General features: G+C 44.7%; 1 protein-coding gene across 1 annotated transcript in view; it reads left to right on the top strand.

The window, feature by feature from the left end:
- Window positions 1–19,491, top strand: part of MCHR1 (melanin concentrating hormone receptor 1) — a 120,100-nt gene that overhangs the window by 49,535 nt on the left and 51,074 nt on the right. The window contains exon 2 of the mRNA XM_086958416.1: window positions 2,563–4,343. Coding sequence (XP_086814542.1) covers window positions 2,563–3,512 — 950 coding nt within the window. The 3' untranslated portion in view covers window positions 3,513–4,343. The remainder of the gene's footprint in view (window positions 1–2,562; window positions 4,344–19,491) is intronic.

Here is a 19,491-nt window from a genome sequence, read left to right as displayed (position 1 = left end):
TGGCAATGGCTCTCCGCCCCTCGGCATTGGACTGGGGGATACGCCTAGGGGATGGCATACATGCCATTTCGCTTTGTGCTGATGACATCCTGCTGTATGTACAGAATATCCTGGCGATCCTGCAAATCATCCTCATTACATTGCAACAGTTTGCTTCGTTATCTGGACACAGGGTGCACTGGGGTGAATCTTGTCTATACCCTTTTAACCCGACTATGGGGGACCCAGGTTGGACAGTGAACGGGATGGTTGTGCAGTGGCAACCACTGGCGTTCAGATATCTAGGTGTCCGTATCTACCATGACGCACAGGATCTTATGGATGGCAATATCATAAGGGCGTTTACAGCGCTTAAGACTCAAATTGAATTCTGGAAATCGCTGAACCTTTCAGTTATGTGTAGGGTGGTGTTAATCAAAATGGTTATGCTGCCATGCCTCCTTTATTAATTTGCTACGTTACCGCTTTACCTACCTGTGTCTTTTTTTCATCCTTGGATAGGGTTATTCATGAATTTAATTGGAACAACTTGGGGTGCCGAGTGGCACTGTCTAAATTGTACCTCTCATGCTGTAGAGGGGGGCTGGCTCTACCTAATTTGGAACATTATTATCTGGTGTCTCAAATCCTATGGGTGGCGAAATAGGTGGAAGAATTGCACTTATCGTACTTGGCAGAGCATGGCCCTCCATTTTCTACAGACCGGATCCTCTGTCTATTCCATCCCTGTAATAAACTGAATGAACCTCTTCCTTTACTGATATCAATCGCATTGCAATGTTTTCGCAGGGCACTTCGTCTTACCAGACGAGTCATACCATACGCACCCGGTGTGCCAATACTAGGTATGCCGACTGCAAGAGGACGGGTTCGACGCATGGACCTTGCTCCTTGGGTGGAAGCGGGTGTGACCACACTTGGAGACTTATATGGGGAGGGAACACTGCGGCCGTTTCTCGATATCACAAACTAAGACGGAGTGCCCCCGGGCCAATTTTTGAGTCATGCTTCCTAGACAGCTGCGATGCAACTTTGGTGGAAAGATGTAACGCAGGAGCCTCCGACGCATCTCCTAGTGCAATACGTGCATGTACTGGGCACAGGCAGCCACTTTGTGAAGTAGTTTGCGGGATCGATTAGGGAACATACCTAAGCTGATTTAACGTTGTTACGTGGTAAGTTGGAGGCAGACCGAGGGAGGCCCTACTCAGAGAAAGAATGGTCCTCCATGGTCCTTGAAAGTCCCAAGCAAGTTCTCAGAAACGCACGTTTTAGATTAATCCAATTTCATATTGTGCATAGAGCTTATCACTCCCGGACAAAATCAATTGCTACTTCCATAGACAGGGTGAGTTTTTTATCTGCGCTGCAAGTTGGTGAATGTAGACATTTTACACATGCTCTGGTCCTGTCCCACCCTGCAGACTTATTGAGAGGGGGCTCTGGAAGCGTGGGCCTGCCACCTGTACAGGCAGGGAGGTTCTGCGGACTTGGGAAACGTGTATAATTGGCGTACCCTAGGAAAATAATGCATAAAGCATCCACCAGGTTTCTTGATCTGAGCTTTATCGTGGCCAAGCACTTAATTACTCGCAGGTGGAAGTTGGTGGACTCCCCTCTGACGAAAGCCTGCTTTTTCTCCAAGTTGAATTGGGGGAAGGCTGAAGTGGTCTCCCTGACAAGAGAAGATACGCTGGGCTTACGTAAATTCCCGATCTCCTGTGTAAGGAGTACTATGCTGTGTGCACTACAGGGGTCGTTGGAGCCGGATGTTCCACTGGATATTTCTCTTCCTGGTGATTAGCGAGGCTGATCTGAGCAGGCCCCTGTTCGGAATGATGCATTGATATGAGATTTGAGACCCCTGACCCCTCTACTGAATGATCATTTCTCTTAGTAGTCTGATTGTGCACCCATGGGGTAGTTGATAGGACTTCGGCTTCGGGGACTTTGGTTGCGGGGACTTTGGTTGCGTTCCCTCCCTTGCCATGGCTCCTGATTTCCTTTCCACTCCTTTCCCCAAATGATTTTCCCATGTTTGGTGTTTTCATTAAAATGTTAGATTTCTCCCTTTTTTACACTCAAATTCATGTGATGTGGTGGAGTGAAGCCACACGGAATGTGATTATGTACTTTGTTGCATGGTGCATAATTGCAGTTATGATGCACCATAATGTGTTAGTGCAGCTCTAATGATGGAAGGTGCAGATGCTATGGCTGACGGGATTTGTTGACAGCTATTAATGTTGTTGTTTATGTTCATTAATGTGATCATCCCGCTGTACTATTGATTTCTTATCCTGACTTTATGGTTACCTACTGGCTCTTTACAATGCTATCAAAGTGTTATATTGTTTTTTTACATGTATACAAAAGAACTAAAACCTTTAATAAACAGATCAAACAAAAAATAAGCCACTTACCGTTGACACATCCCAACATTACTCTGGTCCCCCCACACACCCTAGGATTAACCTTTTATTTCCCTGCACACTTTTACTTTTATTGAACTTATGATCTCCTGTGCACTTTTTAATTAGCCTCTCCTTTTTATCCTGGCAGGTGTCCCTCGTGGCTCTACGTACTCCCCAAGCATCCTCATGCCCTCAGTCTTTGGCACCATCTGTCTACTGGGCACTATTGGGAACTCAGTGCTCATCATCGCTGTGGTGCAGAAGTCCAAACTGCGGTGGATGAGTGTGCCGGAGATCTTCATCGTCAACTTGTCCCTGGTGGACCTCCTCTTCCTCTTGGGCATGCCCTTCCTCATTCACCAGCTTGTGGGCAATGGTGTCTGGCACTTTGGCGAGTCCATGTGCACCGTTATCACTGCCCTTGATGCCAACAGCCAGTTCACCAGCACTTACATCCTGACTGCCATGTCCATTGACCGTTACCTGGCCACTGTCCACCCCATCTCCTCCGCGCGGTTTAGGAGGCCCTCCACTGCCGCTCTAACCATAGGTCTACTGTGGGTACTCTCCTTCACTAGCATCACTCCAGTTTGGCTCTACGCTGGCCTCATCCCCTTCCCTGGTGGTGCCAAGGGCTGTGGGATACGTTTACCAAACCCAGAGCGTGACATCTACTGGTACACCCTCTATCAGTTCTTCCTGGCCTTTGCCTTGCCCTTCCTGGTGATCACGGTGGCATACCTGCGCATTTTGCACCGAATAACCTCAGCCGTCGCTCCAGCCGCCAAGCGCAGTATTCAGCAGCGCAACCGAAAGGTGACCCGCACGGCTGTGGCCATCTGCCTGTTTTTCTTCATCTGCTGGGCACCCTACTATGTCCTTCAGCTAAGCCAGTTGTCCATCAGCCGGCCCAGCAGGCTCTTTTACTATGCCTACAATGTTGCCATTAGCCTGGGCTATGCACACAGTTGCCTCAACCCCTTTGTCTACATGGTACTCTGCGAGACCTTTCGAAAAAACCTGGCTCTGTCAATCAAGCCAGCACACCAGGCCACCCACCTTCAGACACCAGATGATGAAGATGAAGGACAGCCATAACACACCCAGCTACCAAGCATAACAGCAGTTGATGGTTATTTTCTCGTCCAGCCCACCATATTGGAGGTGAACTAAGGCAAACTCTGCTGCCAAGGAGCTAGAGAGACCAAGAAGAAAGTTCGACATTTGCATGGTTTAGCATAATGGAGTTTGTGTCTTATCCCAGAGCATGTTGATGTGAGCACGAGAAGACCTAATTTGTTCACCTTATTTTTGGGACACAGAATATTCTGGGGAAATAAAGGCTTCATCTTGGAAAGCAGCAAGGAATACAGGTTTCGACTGAGCACTGTTGGGTGTGCGGCCTTTGAAAGACTGAAGTGTAACCCCCCCCTGGGAAGCAATGGATTTTCCTGAGGCGTTCAAAAGTATGCGATGAGGGTTCATCTGCTCACTTTTAGGGAGGTCCCTGGGAACGGTCTGATACCCGGACTTTTGTAGAAGAAAACCATCGACAGCGGGTCTTCAGTTTCCCGAATGAAGCAGATTACTCTGGGTACACAAGAAGCTAAGGAATTCCACTCCACCTTACAGAAAGAAAAAGGCTGCGCCTGTTTGGGTTCTTTCGTGTTTTTTGTGTATCTTTTAACGCTCAAAGTGACACTTTGAGTCAGAAAGATAATATCTGCATGTTTTTCGGTTCTTCCGTGTGCTTGCACTTTTATGTCGGACTCTGGCCCAAGACAACAGATGGAAGGAAGCCTGTGAGATATATTTACTGGGGCAGAATTGGATGGACACAGCGGAACTCCGGCCGCGCATTGAATTCTGGGAAACTGAACTGGTTGCTTACCTGTCTGCAAATGCAGCAGGATTCTGCCACTTTATAAGGTAATAAAGCAGATATTTTTACAATTAAAAACTTTATGTGAAGAGATCACCCATCCATGAGCCGGATTCACAAAGGTAAACTGAGACGAAAGACTAACTTTACAACTTTCGGTATTCACAAAGGGCATTTACGCGGAGTAAAGTTAGACTTTTATTTCAGTTTAACTTAGGTTTTGTCTCAGTTAGATTTAAGACCAATACTTAAGTTAAACTGAGACAATTGTCTACCTTTACTATTCGTAAATGCCCTTGCTGAATACCGAAAGTAGAAAGTCGTAAAGTTAGACTTTCCTCTGTTTTCCTTTGTGAATCAGGCCCAATGTGTATAGAAGTACCTATGTGTATAAAAGCTCAGATGTGTATAAAAGCACAATGTATCTGTGTACAGTAGCACTACAGATGTTGCTTATATGGATGTGTTTGCATAGATAGATATATAATTATGCTTAGATCAGAGTTTCCATTGAAATAAATATTGTTTGATTTGCTAATACCTTTGGAGCCATTAGACAAATCTGAACCAAACCAAACACATACGTAACCTTTTTTTGAGCACATTTAACCGCTTGCATGCGGCAGAAATTCCAGCCCTGTGCTTGACATTCCAATTGCGGGCGTGGCCGTGATGGAACCATTCCGTCATCCGCACAGCCCAACCGTGACTCATGACGGAATGGTTCCGTCACGAGCATGGAAGGGGTTAACCACCTATGGCCATGGACAGCAGTAAATGGAATGCTTTCATATTAGTTGGATGTAGTATATCCTAAAAAATACAAATATAATGAAAAATTACAGTTAAAGTGAACTTATTTTTTGATTTGGTTATAAGACTTTATCTTTAAAAAACCTCTGAAATTCACCTAAAACATTCATAGTCGTCACATCAATGGTAATGTGATATGTAATGTAATCACACTGATACGATTGGTTGTGTCACTTGTACTTGCATCTGTCACATCTAGGGTGAGGTCATGAGCATTGCATTTGGTGTCGAGTTATGGTTTGGGGAGCTAAACATAACAGGTGAATTTTAGTTGTTTTTGATTTTAATGTTTGGGCTGTTTTGTAGTGCACAAAATGTTGCAGTATTAAAACCCATATTTCACAGTGAACCATGAAATATGGAAATTATTTGATTCACAGGGAAATACAGATTTCAAAAAAGCAAGGATAAGTCTGAAGAAACTGAGACGGCCGAAAAGTCAGGGAGGGGTAAACATAGAGGACTTCAGAACATTTAAACTTGCATTCCTTGCCAAACAAGGCACACAGTGGATAGAGCAGCCGACAGAATACGTACCAGTCTGGCTACAACTAGAGAAGGCAATATTAAAAAATCTCAACCCATTAGCTCTCCTCACGGCCAGCACACACCCCCTTGCGAACAACACGATTTTGAAAAACACTAAGATAGCACTCCTGAAGCTAGATAAGAAAATGGAAGTCAGTAATAGGGGCTCCAAAGCTGAATCTCTATGGGCAAATAGCTCCATAAAATACAAAGGGAGAAAGCTCTTGTATGTGAACTGGATAGAAAAGGGTATCACACGCCCCTATCAGCTGGAAGCAGAATTCGCACCGTTGACATTCGCCAACCTAAAAGCTTCCCACCATCTCGATGACTCAGACCTCTACAGATTCCTAAAGATTAAAACAGCTTTGTCAAAATCCAAAATAACAAGCAGCAAGCCATCAGTATTCCAATACGTAACCAACATAAACAAACTGGGACATCAGGTCTCACACCTATACAAAACAATCAACACACAAAAAACAAGTATCAACGAGAAGACAGAGAAGTACTGGAACTGTCGCATAAACCCCCCTCTGAACGACCGGGAGTGGAGCACACTATGGTCATCCGCCACACGAAACAAGTTCTCCCCAGTCCTCGCACAGACCAAATTGTGGCTCCTACATAAAACATTCTGGACCCCAGACAGATTACACAAACTAGGGATTAGAGACAGCCCCACATGCTGGAACTGCAAAGTAGCCAAGGGTGACCTGGAACATCTTATTTTTCTGTGCCCTACGCTCAATGGGTTTTGGGGGAAGATTTTTGACTTTATAGACCAAACTCTCCACTGTAAAATAAAGAGAGACTTTGCTTCAATCACGACGGCCTTCTTGCGAACTGAACTCCCCACAGAGGGAGAAAGAGAGCTGTTAGACCTTCTCCTAACTGCTGCCGTCAAGTTGGTACTCACGAACTGGAAGGATACCTCTAAAGCATCATACAGCGGTATGACAACGCTCAGGGCATCGGAGACCACATGCAGCTTAGTCACGCCCCTCTGAAAGCCACAATCCCCGAACCACTTTAGTGTGTGTTTTTTAACACACACACACCCGCATCAGATATTTCCTCCAAGGGTGACTAGACATCACTTCAGACATATGGGTCTTCAAAATTGTCCAATGGGGCTATGCAGCCGTATTTTTTTCAATCCCGCTATATCTTTCCCCCTAACAGCACGACCGACAGCAGGAAGTGCAGCCCCTTTTAGCCATAGAGAGGATTTTGGCTTTGGAAGCAAGAATTGGGTGTTACTCCCACTCCTTCCTTGTGTGCAGAAGGAAGGAGGCATCCATCCTAGTTTAGGGCTTCACCCTCTCAATGTCTTTCTGCGAAAGAACAAGTTCAAGATGCTCACGTTGGCTCATGGTACGTCTGCCATGGATCCAGGATGGCATTGTTAGACCTACAGCAGTCTAATTTCACCACCCTCATCCTGCAGGTCCACAAGTGTTCTTTGCAGTTTGCGGTGGCACAGGAGCATTTTCAAGCTTTCTGTGTTCGTTTTGTCCTCCCCAGTGTGCCCGAAGGTATTCACGAAGTTAATCGGCGGTAGTCATAGTGCAACTTTGGAGGTTGGCTGTGCCTGATTTACCCTTCCTTGATGACTTGCTATTGAAGACAGGTTCACCCCAAACAGTTGTAGACCACCTTTATACAATAGTGAACCTCTTAGCATTGTTGGGATTCGCTATCAATGTCCCAAAGTCACACCCGATTCCTTTGCAGACACTCCCTTTCATTGGAGCTGTCCTGGATATGGTGTAGTTGTGTGTCTTTCTCACAGAACAGAAAGTCCAGGGCTTTCGGACGATGATTTAGCCTCTGTCCTGGATCTCAGATAGTATAGTGCTGAGGCTATTAACCTCCAGCCTCCTGCTAGTAAAGCACACCAGATATCAGAGGCAGGTTCTGCAGTGGGATTTGAAGTCCCAGTGCGCACAACACAAGGGGAACCTGTTGCATTCCATCCAGATTTCAGAGGAGACTGCAAAAGATCTAAAGTAGTGACTACTAGACTGTTATTGGGCCAATGGCAAACTCCTCTCCTTACACCACCCAAAGCTGACACTGGTGACGCAGCCATCACTACTGGGCAGGGTAGGCCATCTGAAAGATGTGAAGCTCGGGTAACTCTGGTCTCCAGCAGAATACCACCTCCACATCAGTTTGTTAGAGTTGTGGAAGATCCACTTGACAATGAAGGCCGTCCTACCATCCATCAATGGGAGGTTAGTACAGGTTGTCACGGACCCCACCACCGCGGTCTGGTACTGAAACAAGTAGGTGGAGTGGGGTCTTGGGTCCTGTCAATAGAACAAGAGAATGCACCCTGCCTTTTGGTATGAGGGCCATAACTAGAGGGTCCCAAACTAATCAAAGAAGGGGTGATTAACCTGGGAGTTGGAACAGCGCACTACACACACAAGGTCAAACCAGAAAGACTCAACAGAGCATATTCAAAATATATTATTTTATTTTCTTTAAATATATTTTTTTCCTTTTTTAGAATAAAGATATCAAAAGACATATAAAAATGGAGCAGTGCTCACAAGCTACATAATGCATGGGGAACATAACAAAAACATATAGACTGATAAAGGAACAATAAGGAAAAACAAGGGGTTATACCACATTCAAACCTGCCCAGTAACAACCATGCTTCAGACACATTATCTTATATACATTCTCTCACTCTACCCTATATTCAGTCATACAGCTTTCATTCTTCCATTCATTCTTCAATCCTGGCGTATGCAACACATAGATGACCAATATGTTGTAAAGATCGGGATGTTCCTCCAGGCAGATGACTTTTAATACGGGTCCTGATGTAATTAGGACAAAAAACCGTATTCCTGGAAGTGCAAGCCGACGCGCGTTTCGGTGACCGGCCAATGAGGCCACACCTTCGTCAGGGCTAAAGGTAGTACACTGGGCAAGACACAAGTATAAAATCTGAAAAATAGAATACAAACAAGTCTCAGTATTCTAATTTACATATATCTAATTGGCAATCATAAAAGAATTATCACATTTCCCAAAGATACATTTCATTTATTCATTAGTCAATTTTGGCTTAGCATTTTGAACGCATATTAGAGAATTCAAGTCATGATATGAATGATGTTAACCTTCTGTGGCAGCGCAACGTCAAACTACCCAGAGACACTCCCAGAACAAGGTTCCCTGTTTCGTGGAACCCATGAAGGGCCAAATGATAGCCCAGGCTGAATGAACTTGGCAGAGCTTATTTCACAACACCTACCACACATTTCTTAGATTATGAACTCACTTACACTCTTACACATACATGACCAATTTATATGGCCCAAACCTATGACGGACAATTTATGCATTTTCTCAACTAAGGAATGGAAGCTCAGTTCCTAATTGAGTACCGGGGGGATAGGAAATGGTCATTGGGTTAATTTTGATAGTCACATAAGATGAAATTTACCTGTATGTTACTCTGTTGGGGCGGGTCATAGGTATCCAAAGGGGTATGCTTTACTTGGAGGCTACAACCTTTAATTTTCTTTTACTGGAGTCCAAAGCTATAAATTTTAAGAATGGGAATGAGTTAGACCCGTATTGTCAACATTATATTTCTTGACCATAGTACGATTAAAATTTAGGAGGTCTTAATTCATAGTACGCACTTGGTTCGATGTTATATATACTAGTAGAACTAGGTTGTTCCTTTACTGATGAGGAAAAATACCCACAGGGTCTTTGGACTGATAATTTCATAACGTTGTATACACATGAGTTATCTAGGCAGATTACCCTGAATTCTCTCTATTCGCCGTGAACAATGAAGGATATTATATCTAATTTACCTATATTGTCTTGGAGTTATTCCATCAGATAATGGCGCAGAAAAGCTCGATAACCGGGTGTAGGACTTTAAAACATTTTTTGATTTCTCCCTGTGAGGATGATAGGATACATCAATTATAGCTTTTTACTTGACTGTACATCCCAGTAATTACGCAAGTATTTAGCATTTTCGCCTAATATTATTTACCAAAGTAGAGTACTATTCGGATGGCGTTTTCCCACAAATATCAGATCAGGGGCTGGTGGCGTTCAAGGACGGTTGGCAGGTTCAGTATTCCAATATCTATAGGAGATGGGGGTAGGTATTATCATAAGAGAAGCCTCCCTTTTGTTTTTGCACAGTAGCCAACAATAAAAGTCAGATCGACAAATACCGGAGAAACCTATGCGCCCTCCTGTGTTGCGATGTCCGCTATCGGGTGTGACTGGTAACTTGAATTCCTAAAGCAAACGGCAAAAATCGGGGAAAGCCTCCCTTAGTGTCACAATATGACAGTTTGTAAAATCAAGCCACAGGATCGTTTTTAGAATTTACCTTCCAAGTAAGTGAACGTCATTTTAGTTGGGGTTCCGACGGCTTCTCTACTCGGTCTGTTGCTACGGACAACAATGTCGGAGATCCTAAGATGTAAAAGCGAGAGCGGGAACCCATTACATATCTCCCATGTCTAATTCGTATACCCTCCCGTTCCCCGGATCTCGTTCTCGGTCCGCTTACCTTGAATGTGAGGATCGTTTTCCTCTGATGGGGTTCCGTCGACCACGCCTGTCGACCAAATGCGGGAGACAGGATTCTCACTGGTTTCCTTTCTGTCCCCATTTAAATAGTGTGATTTTCGCGCCTAAAGTGAACCTTGATCAGCCATATCGGTATGACGTAAACATAAGTGATGGACTCATTTTTCCTATCCGTGTTTGGCCGCCATCTTGTGTAAACCGACAGAGAACTAGTACTGATTATGGCGCCATCTTATGTAAACTACCAGGGAAATGATGTTATATTTATCAGTCATATTTTTAGAAATAATTCTCTTGCCATTTAGAACTATCGAGCATTTTGAACGGACCCTGAGGAAACTAAAGGCGACTTGAGAGTGGTTGGTCAAGACACTGTTATATAGACGTTTTTTTTTCCTTTTTGTGATGGTAAAACAACAGATATCACATATGTCAAAATAACCCAATATTACCTATTTCCTTCAACCATTCTTGTCTTGGGTCCTGTGCCAGGAGATTCTGGGCCTCTGGATGATGTTCACTCGCCAGGGCATTTCTCTGGTTGTTAACCACCTGGCGAAATTGCTAAATGCCAAGGCAGACAAACTCAGTCTCTGATGCCTAGCAGATCATGAATAGTAGTTACACCTGGAGGTGACAAAGGGCATTTTCCAGCAATGGGTCAGAACCCTGTCTCAATCTTTTTGCCACCACCAAGAAAGCACAATGTCAATGTTTGTGTGCACTAGGGATCCAAAGAAAGCTCTCTCTGAGACGTATTCCTCCTAGAGAGGACCTTGTGACTCCTGTGTGTCTTTCCCCCTCTACCCCTCCTTGCTCCAGTTCTGAAGTAGTGCAAGACAGCCTGGGCCGAAGTCATCCTCGTGGCTTTGGATTGGACAAGGGGGAAGTAGCGTGAAGGACAAATTACGATGTGGAGGAGAAAACTATTTATCAAATCAAACTAGACGAACACAAAAAGAACATTGTAGCAGCAAAAACGGCATACTACACAGGACATATAAAAGCTGCATCTGATGCAAACAAGACTTTTCTCAGTGATAAAAAAATTGATAACACCAGCTAGCTCAAAAAATGCAGGAACAAATCAAGAATTCTGTGATACACTTGCCGGCTTTTTCAAGAAAAAGTTGCAAAAAACTGTAATAAATGTACTACACATAGAGCAGGTAACTATCAGGAGGAACATGTCCTAACTGGACTGGCTAAAAAAATGAGTCTCCTTCCAGGTTCCATCAGAAGAACAACAGTCTATCCTACTTATCAAATCAGGTGCGGCACAAGACCGTGTCCCCCCAACATCATACACATGATTCCTACTCAAGTAGCACAAAATCTAGGGCGGATTTGATAACATGTTTTCAGAAGGATATTGTCCCTCTTACTGGAAACAGGCCTCGATTCTCCCCCTATTAAAAAAAGACAATTTGAAAGCCCAGGACCCGAATAACTTCGACCAATATCAAGAATTCCTTTTGCCGCCAAGCTGGTAGAAAAATTCATGAACCAACAACTTTCAGAATACTTGGAGGAAACCTCTTTGCTAGATGACACACAACATGGTTTTAGAAAACACCACAGCACAGAATCTGCCCTGGCGATAGCAACAGAGCAAATACAATAAGTACTCGATAGGTGTGGGACAGCTGCGCTGATCCTCTTGGATCTTTCCGCAGCTTTTGATACGGTCAGCCATGGGATTCTGCCTGACTGTATGCCTAGGCTAGGGATAGAGGGAACAGCTTTTGATCTTGGTATCTTTCCTGGCAAACAGACAAAATAATGTGAAGATGGGCCAGTTTGTCTCCAGGTCTTTTTCCCTGCCCTGCGGAGTTCAGCACTGAGCCCAACTTTGTTTAACCTTTACGTTACTCCACTTGCGTCCATTATTAAAAGATCTGGCTTCTCCCTGGCCGCGTATGCTGATAATACCCAAATTGTGGTTTCTTTGACAAATCTGGAAAGCAATTTGGGTGCGGCTTTCAGCTCATGTGTGAATAAGGTGAGAAATTGGATGGAATGCAACTGCCTTAAACTGAACGCCAATAAAACAGAGGTTATCATCTTCGTTAATAACCCTTCTTTCTGGACCCCGGACTGGTGGCCACATGAGATGGACTCTTTAACCGAACCCTCAAACAAAATAAGAAACATAGGGTTCCTGGTAGGCAAGGTACTGAAGTTTAAGGACCAAGTAAATAAAATAACTTTGGCTGCTTTTTGCTCCCTAAGGTTAATAAAAAAGATAGAAACATTTCTGCCCCCCGAACTATTCAAAACAGTAACAATGGCACTCATTCTCATGAGGATTGATTACTGCAACAGTCTGTATCTTACGCTTGCAATAGGCCTCGTAAAGAGGCTTCAGATGTTGCAAAACACTGCAGCTCGCTTCCTTTTTAAAATTACGAAGTATGAGTCAGCCAGAGGAGCACTTGGGAAATTACACTGGTTGCCAGTCAAGCAACAATGGAGTTTCAAAGCTCTCTGTGTGGCCTATAAATCTCTGCATGGACTTGGGCCAGACCATTTAAAAAAGAACCTCAAATGGTACGTACCAGCTAGGACACTACGATAAGGCTCTGCTAGGAACCTGACTGTCCACCATTCAGGAAAGCCACCGGGGGTGGAAAGAGCTTTTTTTGGGCTACTGCCATGCTTTGGAATAGTCTCCCATTGACATTAAAAGCTGCTCCCTCCCTACTCTCCTTTAGAAAAGCCTTACCTGGCTTTTCTCATAGGAGTAGAAGTTATTTGTATATCTGCCTAATCCAACTACGACATTGTCACAGCCTAATCTTACTTCAGTAGCGCCAAGACGCCCTAGGGCAAGAGTATGCGCTTTATAATTTACATTTACATTACATTACAGTAATGCATACCCTCATCACCAGCCGACTGGACTACGGCAACACACTCAATGCAGGCAGCACCACTGAACGTATGCAAGGACTCCAGATGATGAAAAACGCTGCTGCTAGACTGATCCCAACCTGCCCAAGAGAACCCACACCACCCAACACCTGAAAGACCTCCACTGGAAGAGATAACATTTCAAGCTCCTGACCCACACCTACAAAGCCCTCCATGACCAAGGACCTGCCTACATGAACTACTGGCGTCACTTCCACCTCACCCCAGGAACCTCCGCTCCACCTACCTCACCCTCACACAGATCCCTCACATACGCCACCGCAGCACCAGAGGATTCTTCTTCTCCCATTTTTTTGCCAAAGCTTGGGACACCCTACCCCGCCACCTCCGCATCTCAACCTTGCTGACGACTTCAGGGAGGGACTCAAGATCTGGCTCTTCGAATGAGACCTGCAGCAAAGCGCCTGGATACCCTCACGGGTGACAAGCTGTGCTCTATAAATACTACTTGATTGATCGATTGACTTGTTCTACGGTACCATTGGCAAATAGGTGTTTTGTGCATGGTGGGAGAACCCATAAATGCACATGTATTACTGACGTGCAAAAATCCAACTCCATGTTCCAACTCCGTGTGGAGAAGTGTGGCTCACTGGTTAGAGGCGGCAGACCCGTAAGCAGAGGACGGCCCGGGACCAGGGTTCGATTCCCGACGCGGCAGGGTCGTGGACCAGGGTCAGCGGACTCGATAATTCTCGCCTCGGTGCCTACTCTAGTCAGAGACCACACTCGGCAACTCTGGGCATCAGCTTGCCTCATCTTCACAACGGCCCCCCCAGACCGCCGGGGATGCTTGGTCACACCTTAGAGATACCCATTAGGGACCATCTCTCAGGGTGAGCCAGGACGGGTTCCCCAGCGGTCGAAGCGTGGAGATACTCCTCCAGGAGTCGATTCCTAGCGCTATATAAACCCGCAATTAAAATAAAATTAAATTAAATGTAATTACCACAGTACTGTGAAGCTGGCATGTGAAAAAAGACCACTACATCACGGACTGCATTTCACAATCACTTCACATAGGGAAACAACTCTTAAAGTCACAAGGCCCCTTCAATATATTTATACCTTGAGGCACACATTTAGCCCCTTGAATCCTGGTTTTGATAAAATATTTGAAAAAAATACCATTCTTAAATCAGTCAGACGTTGGAGTTTTTTTCGGTCAAGGGCTATAAAACATAGATAAAAAATTCCAGCTTAAAAATGATAGTGAAAAACTAAAATTTTCTTTACAACATTACTCCTTCAGTCATTGCACAATGACGACAAAGAAAACATCTGTTCAATAAAATAAAATATTCATCCTCCTCTAGCTGTTCCGACCAACAGCTAAATTTGCTCATCAAGGACTCCCCTCACTTTAAGAGCTACTCCCAAAAATGTAATGACACCAACACTAATAAAAATATGTTCATTTTAAAAGAAGGTGGTCGATAGGTTCAACAGCCAATTTGCAACAGCACTAGTCATAAGCCTCCCTTACTAAGGTAGTCCTGATCTTGTGGAAAATACAGAATACATTTGTGTGTTTATTGACGCATCATTCCAAGATCAAGGTGGACACATTTTCTCAGGGCACCTAGCTTTAGAGAAACGCAGTAGTTGGAACATCCAACAGTATGTTCTTTTCTAATTTTCTTTGCACCCATTCAAGACGGTTCCAACCCACCAAAAAGTCTTAAAAACAGCGTGAGATCTTACTGACTTTTTTCATAACTCCTCAGTTCCCGCAGGGTCGGATTGGCAAGGTGGACAATCTCCTATCTGCCGATGGCCCAGTGTCCAAATCCAGCTTTTGGGGACTTTATTTTTTGGTAGAGTAACCGACCCAAACTCCCGGGCCGTCTACAGTGCAGACACAATTTGCAAGACTGGTGTAGCCTTAGGAATCGGATATGTGCTGAGCTGCAGCCTTAGTGGGACTCAATGCACAAAAATTCAGGCATGCTAATCGTCGCAGGCAGTATGACAATGGTTCCGCCTACTGTCACAGCATGAGACTTGTCTGCCTCTAACTACCTCCCGGTGTGACCAAAGCTACAGGAGCTGCTGCCTTGAAGCAGTAGCACTTTGCCGATGGAGAGGGTGAAAGAAGCTGTGGCGTCTTGTGAGTTAGAGATGACGGGACCCTTTTGATACCTGATGGACTCCGTAGAACATTGACGTAAGTGCTTGGGTGTGTTTTGTATTTTTTTTATTTTTTTATTTATAAAGTTTTATATAGTGCGAACTTGATCCCGAAGGATATCAGAGCGCTTAACAATTTGAGGCAAAGGTAACAAATCAGAACATTAGTCTAACATTGGGAATTAAAAACAACAACTCCCTCCAAATCAACGGAAGGGCGAGAGGTCCACTCAGTCACCCACCAGTGTGAGTGGGGAGGGGCGAGGATGTGGCCATGGGAGGGGGGAGGAGGACTGATTTATGCATTTTCTAAATGCCTATGTGTGTTTGGCCAGCCGTCTTAGGCAGGCCAAACACACATGCACACTTAGGTTTCTCCAACCATGCTGTTCAATACAGCTGGGTTGGAGGAACAGCATAGAATCCCTGTCCAGAGCGGTGCGTCAAAACAGCCCCTCAGGACAATCGCCGCGGTGCTCTCATAGAATGAGAGCAGCGCCTGGATTGCACAGGGAGTCTGTCCCAATGTCTGTTGGGACCAGCACGAACACGGAGGTGTGACGTGGAAGGCGGCTGGCAGCTTAAGGTAAGTTCCTTTTTTTAAATGATTATTAAACACCCCCCCCCCCCCCCCCACCCACCCTGTGCTCCCCTCCCATGCTCCCTTCACCCGCCACACCAATTTTTGTTTGTGGCGGCCGCCAATGCGTCAAATCAAAAAAACGTTAAATATGAAGTTCAATACAATGCTGAATGTCAATAACAAAAAATATATTTTCAACCAAGAAAGGCAGAAAGTTGAAAAAACAATCGACTAGTTTGTTAAAAGACTTTATATGCTCATCAAATAGTGTAAATTTAATGATGAAGAAACCATACTTCTCAGAGTCCTAGATGGATTACTTTCTGATTCATTCAGACCACAAATGCTGAGAGAAACACTGAGTCTGGAGTGAATACTCATGGCTGCAAGAGCCAAGCAATGTGCAGAACAGTAAGCTGCTGACACGGAGGCTGGAAGAGCCCAGGGTAAGTCGGCACTGAACATGAAAGTATGCAGAGAAACAAGGTTGAAGGTCTCAAAGTAATGTCTCCAAAGAAAAAGAAACTATGCTTCAGATGCAGATTTTCTTTTTAAGTTAAGGTAAATAGCCACCATTGACCACAAATGCAAGGGTTGTGGGAAAGAACCATTTTGTGACGGTTTGCAAAGTGAAGAAATAACTAAGTGCGTCACTTCGCAAAAACAAAATGGAAGCAAAATCACCCTAGAAGCAATGTTCTACTCACACCCACAAGGCCAAGTGGCCACATCAGTTGAGGCAAATGGAAACTAAACAAAGTCAGTCATTGTCTATATCTTCATCCAAAAGTTCTTCAGTGTCATTGTCAAGCGACAGTGAAGAAAATGGATGTCCGGTGTCAATTTCAACTAAATACTGCTAAATCTCACCCCCCCAATAATGTGGTACAAGAATATTGAGGACGAATATTGAAAGGTAAGTGCATATAGGGAAGTAAAGTTTTAGTATACTTCACTCCAGATTTACATACCTTGAATATATGTATTGAGAAGGTACATATATGTGGAGTAAGATATGGAAAATATATCTTTACCTGTTGATATGTTGGAGTTGATATTCTGACCTTTATATTCTGCCCCTCCTATATTCTGGTTTTGATATTCAAGGTGCACATTGTGTGATTCTCTGTGAAGAAAAACACAGATTTTTTTAAGGTACATATTAAAGTACCCTACAATCTAATTTTAAATCCTATCAATTTGCTGGGAAAAGTAAAGTTGTAAAGTCGGCTGACTCACAGCTTTGTGTATGTTTTTAAATGATCAAACTCGCACCACATCTTAGGAGTATCTCAAGGGGTGGCAGAGTTGCTGGATAGCATGGCCAGGCATGCATAGCAGTTTCTGCTAACACTGCACGTTGTAGAAACTGCCCCTAGCCCAGACCAAATTAATCACGGGCATTTTCAAAGGAGATAAAATATTCATCTGGGTATAGTGCACCCCATTGTTCGCACTCCCCCCTCCTTCCCAGCTTGGAAGGACATATTGAGTGCCATCTGTCTGACTGGCTTGAGAATTGAGTTTGGGTGCTCTCTATGGAACGATGTATGCTTAAGGACAGTCATTACAATCCGCTGCCATACTCCAGCTGTCTGTCTTGCAATGTATGGAGTGGCCCTCGATATGCCCATTCCCTCCATTAACAACTCGGGGAGGCGACCTCTATCCACCCTTCCCTCCAGTAGCTGTGTCTCCCAGGTAGGGTCCATGTCGAGCCATCGAGCTGCGTGTTGCAGCTGGGCTGCATAATAATAGAGGTCCAGACGTGGGACCTCCAATCCTCCCGATGCATAGAACCTGGTTAACATGGTCTATCCTACTCTGCTGTGCCCACCGCCTATAATGGGGAATTTAAGGAGTGAATTTAATTGACGAAACATTTGTGTCAGGTGGGGCCCAGGGTATTTTGCAGAGTGTACAGGCATCTTGGCAGGAGTACCATCTTGGAGATGGCCAGCATTCCCATCAAGTACAGGGGTAGTGTGTTCCAGAAGGCTACCAATGTTTTACGAGTCCAGGACTCTGCCCATATTAAGTCGCAGTTGTTGTGCCCTGGGGTGGGTTATCTGTATTCCCCGGTATCTGAACGACACTAGTTCCCAAAACCCACTGGGCGGAGGCGGTCGTCTGGGACCCCAATCAAGAAGGCAAGCGGAAATATATGTGATTTTGATTGATTAATTTGGATACCCTATACGTCACCAAATTCCTCCAGGAGACACGGGAGCTCTGGGATTGCTGTACGAGGCAACGAGATATAGAATAACGCATTTTCTACATACAACGATATGACATGATGTATGTATGCTGTATGGCCGCAATTGTTGTCTGGCTTTGATGGCTAATGGTTCAATCAGAAGGGCAAACAGGAGTGGGATCACCAGGCAACCTTGTCTGGTGCCGCGGCCCAATGCCCAGGCCTCTGAGCAGGCCTGGCTCACACGGACCCTAGCGACAGGGTCTGAGCAAAGCAGTCTGATCCACTCCCGGTGTTGTGGGCCAAAACCTAGTGCATGAAAACCTCCAACTGGTATCCCTAGTTGACTGTATCAAACACTTTTGCTAGGTCGCAAGAGACCAGCGACATCTCATCATCCGGATCCTGGTTTTTGTGTAATACATGTGGGATTCATCTAAGGTTCATGTGTCTACCTGGAATGAAAGCACACTGGTCTTCGTAGACCAAGGTTGGCATTAATAGGACTTTAAAGACCACTATGCAAGGTGATTTTAGATCTTACACTAAAATGCTTTTTAGAAAATAAGTGCAAAATTGTGCATTGAAATCACATTGGGCCAGGTATATTGGCCGAGACACGATAAGCTATAACCTCAAATCACCTTTTCTCCATGCACATCTAGCTCTTGGATTCCTCCTTGAGGCTCTATTTTACTTTCTCTCTTTTCTAATCTCTGTCCCCACTGCCTCTCTCACCCTTTTCCCCACTACCCGTTTCTGTTTGCTACTGCAACTGTTTACCTTCCCCTTCCTGTCACTCCTGCTTTTTAGGTCACGCGACCTATCAATGCGCGCAAGCGCATTGAGCGGAGCGAGAATTCAAGTGCTCAAAATGCTCGTCAAACCAAGGGTTTCGTTCGTGTGGTTTTCTTTAAGTTCATGTGAATCACGTGACCAAAGAAGCACGAGCATCAGCCTCCCTCCATCCCTCCTAATTGCATTTTTTCACGTCCGCACAGCACATCAAAGGGCTTCTCCCAGCGTGTGCTGTGCGGCTTCTCCTCCCCTAATTATTCATGGCTGGCCGCTTGGCGGCCGTACTTTCAGTTTCCCGGCCCACATTTGGCAGCTTCTTGTTTTTAACATGGCATGCCTGCATATGTTTACTTAAACTATCAGTTACGGGATCTAGAATGCATTTAAAGTGCTTTCTTCTTATGTTTGGTATGTTGAGTATAGACACATACTTTCAGTTTCCCGGCCCACATTTGGCAGCTTCTTGTTTTTAACATGGCATACCTGCATATGTTTACTTAAACTATCAGTTACGGGATCTAGAATGCATTTAAAATGCTTTCTTCTTATGTTTGGTATGTTGAGTATAGACACACCAGCAGAAAAACAAGCATGGGAAATGCAATAGGGCTCGCATTAG

This window comes from Lissotriton vulgaris, chromosome 1_1 (assembly GCF_964263255.1).
Source record: "Lissotriton vulgaris chromosome 1_1, aLisVul1.2, whole genome shotgun sequence".
NCBI classification, from domain to species: Eukaryota; Metazoa; Chordata; class Amphibia; order Caudata; family Salamandridae; genus Lissotriton; species Lissotriton vulgaris.
The sequence above is the reverse complement of the archived record's forward strand: the minus strand, read 5'-3'. Positions and strand labels throughout refer to the sequence as shown.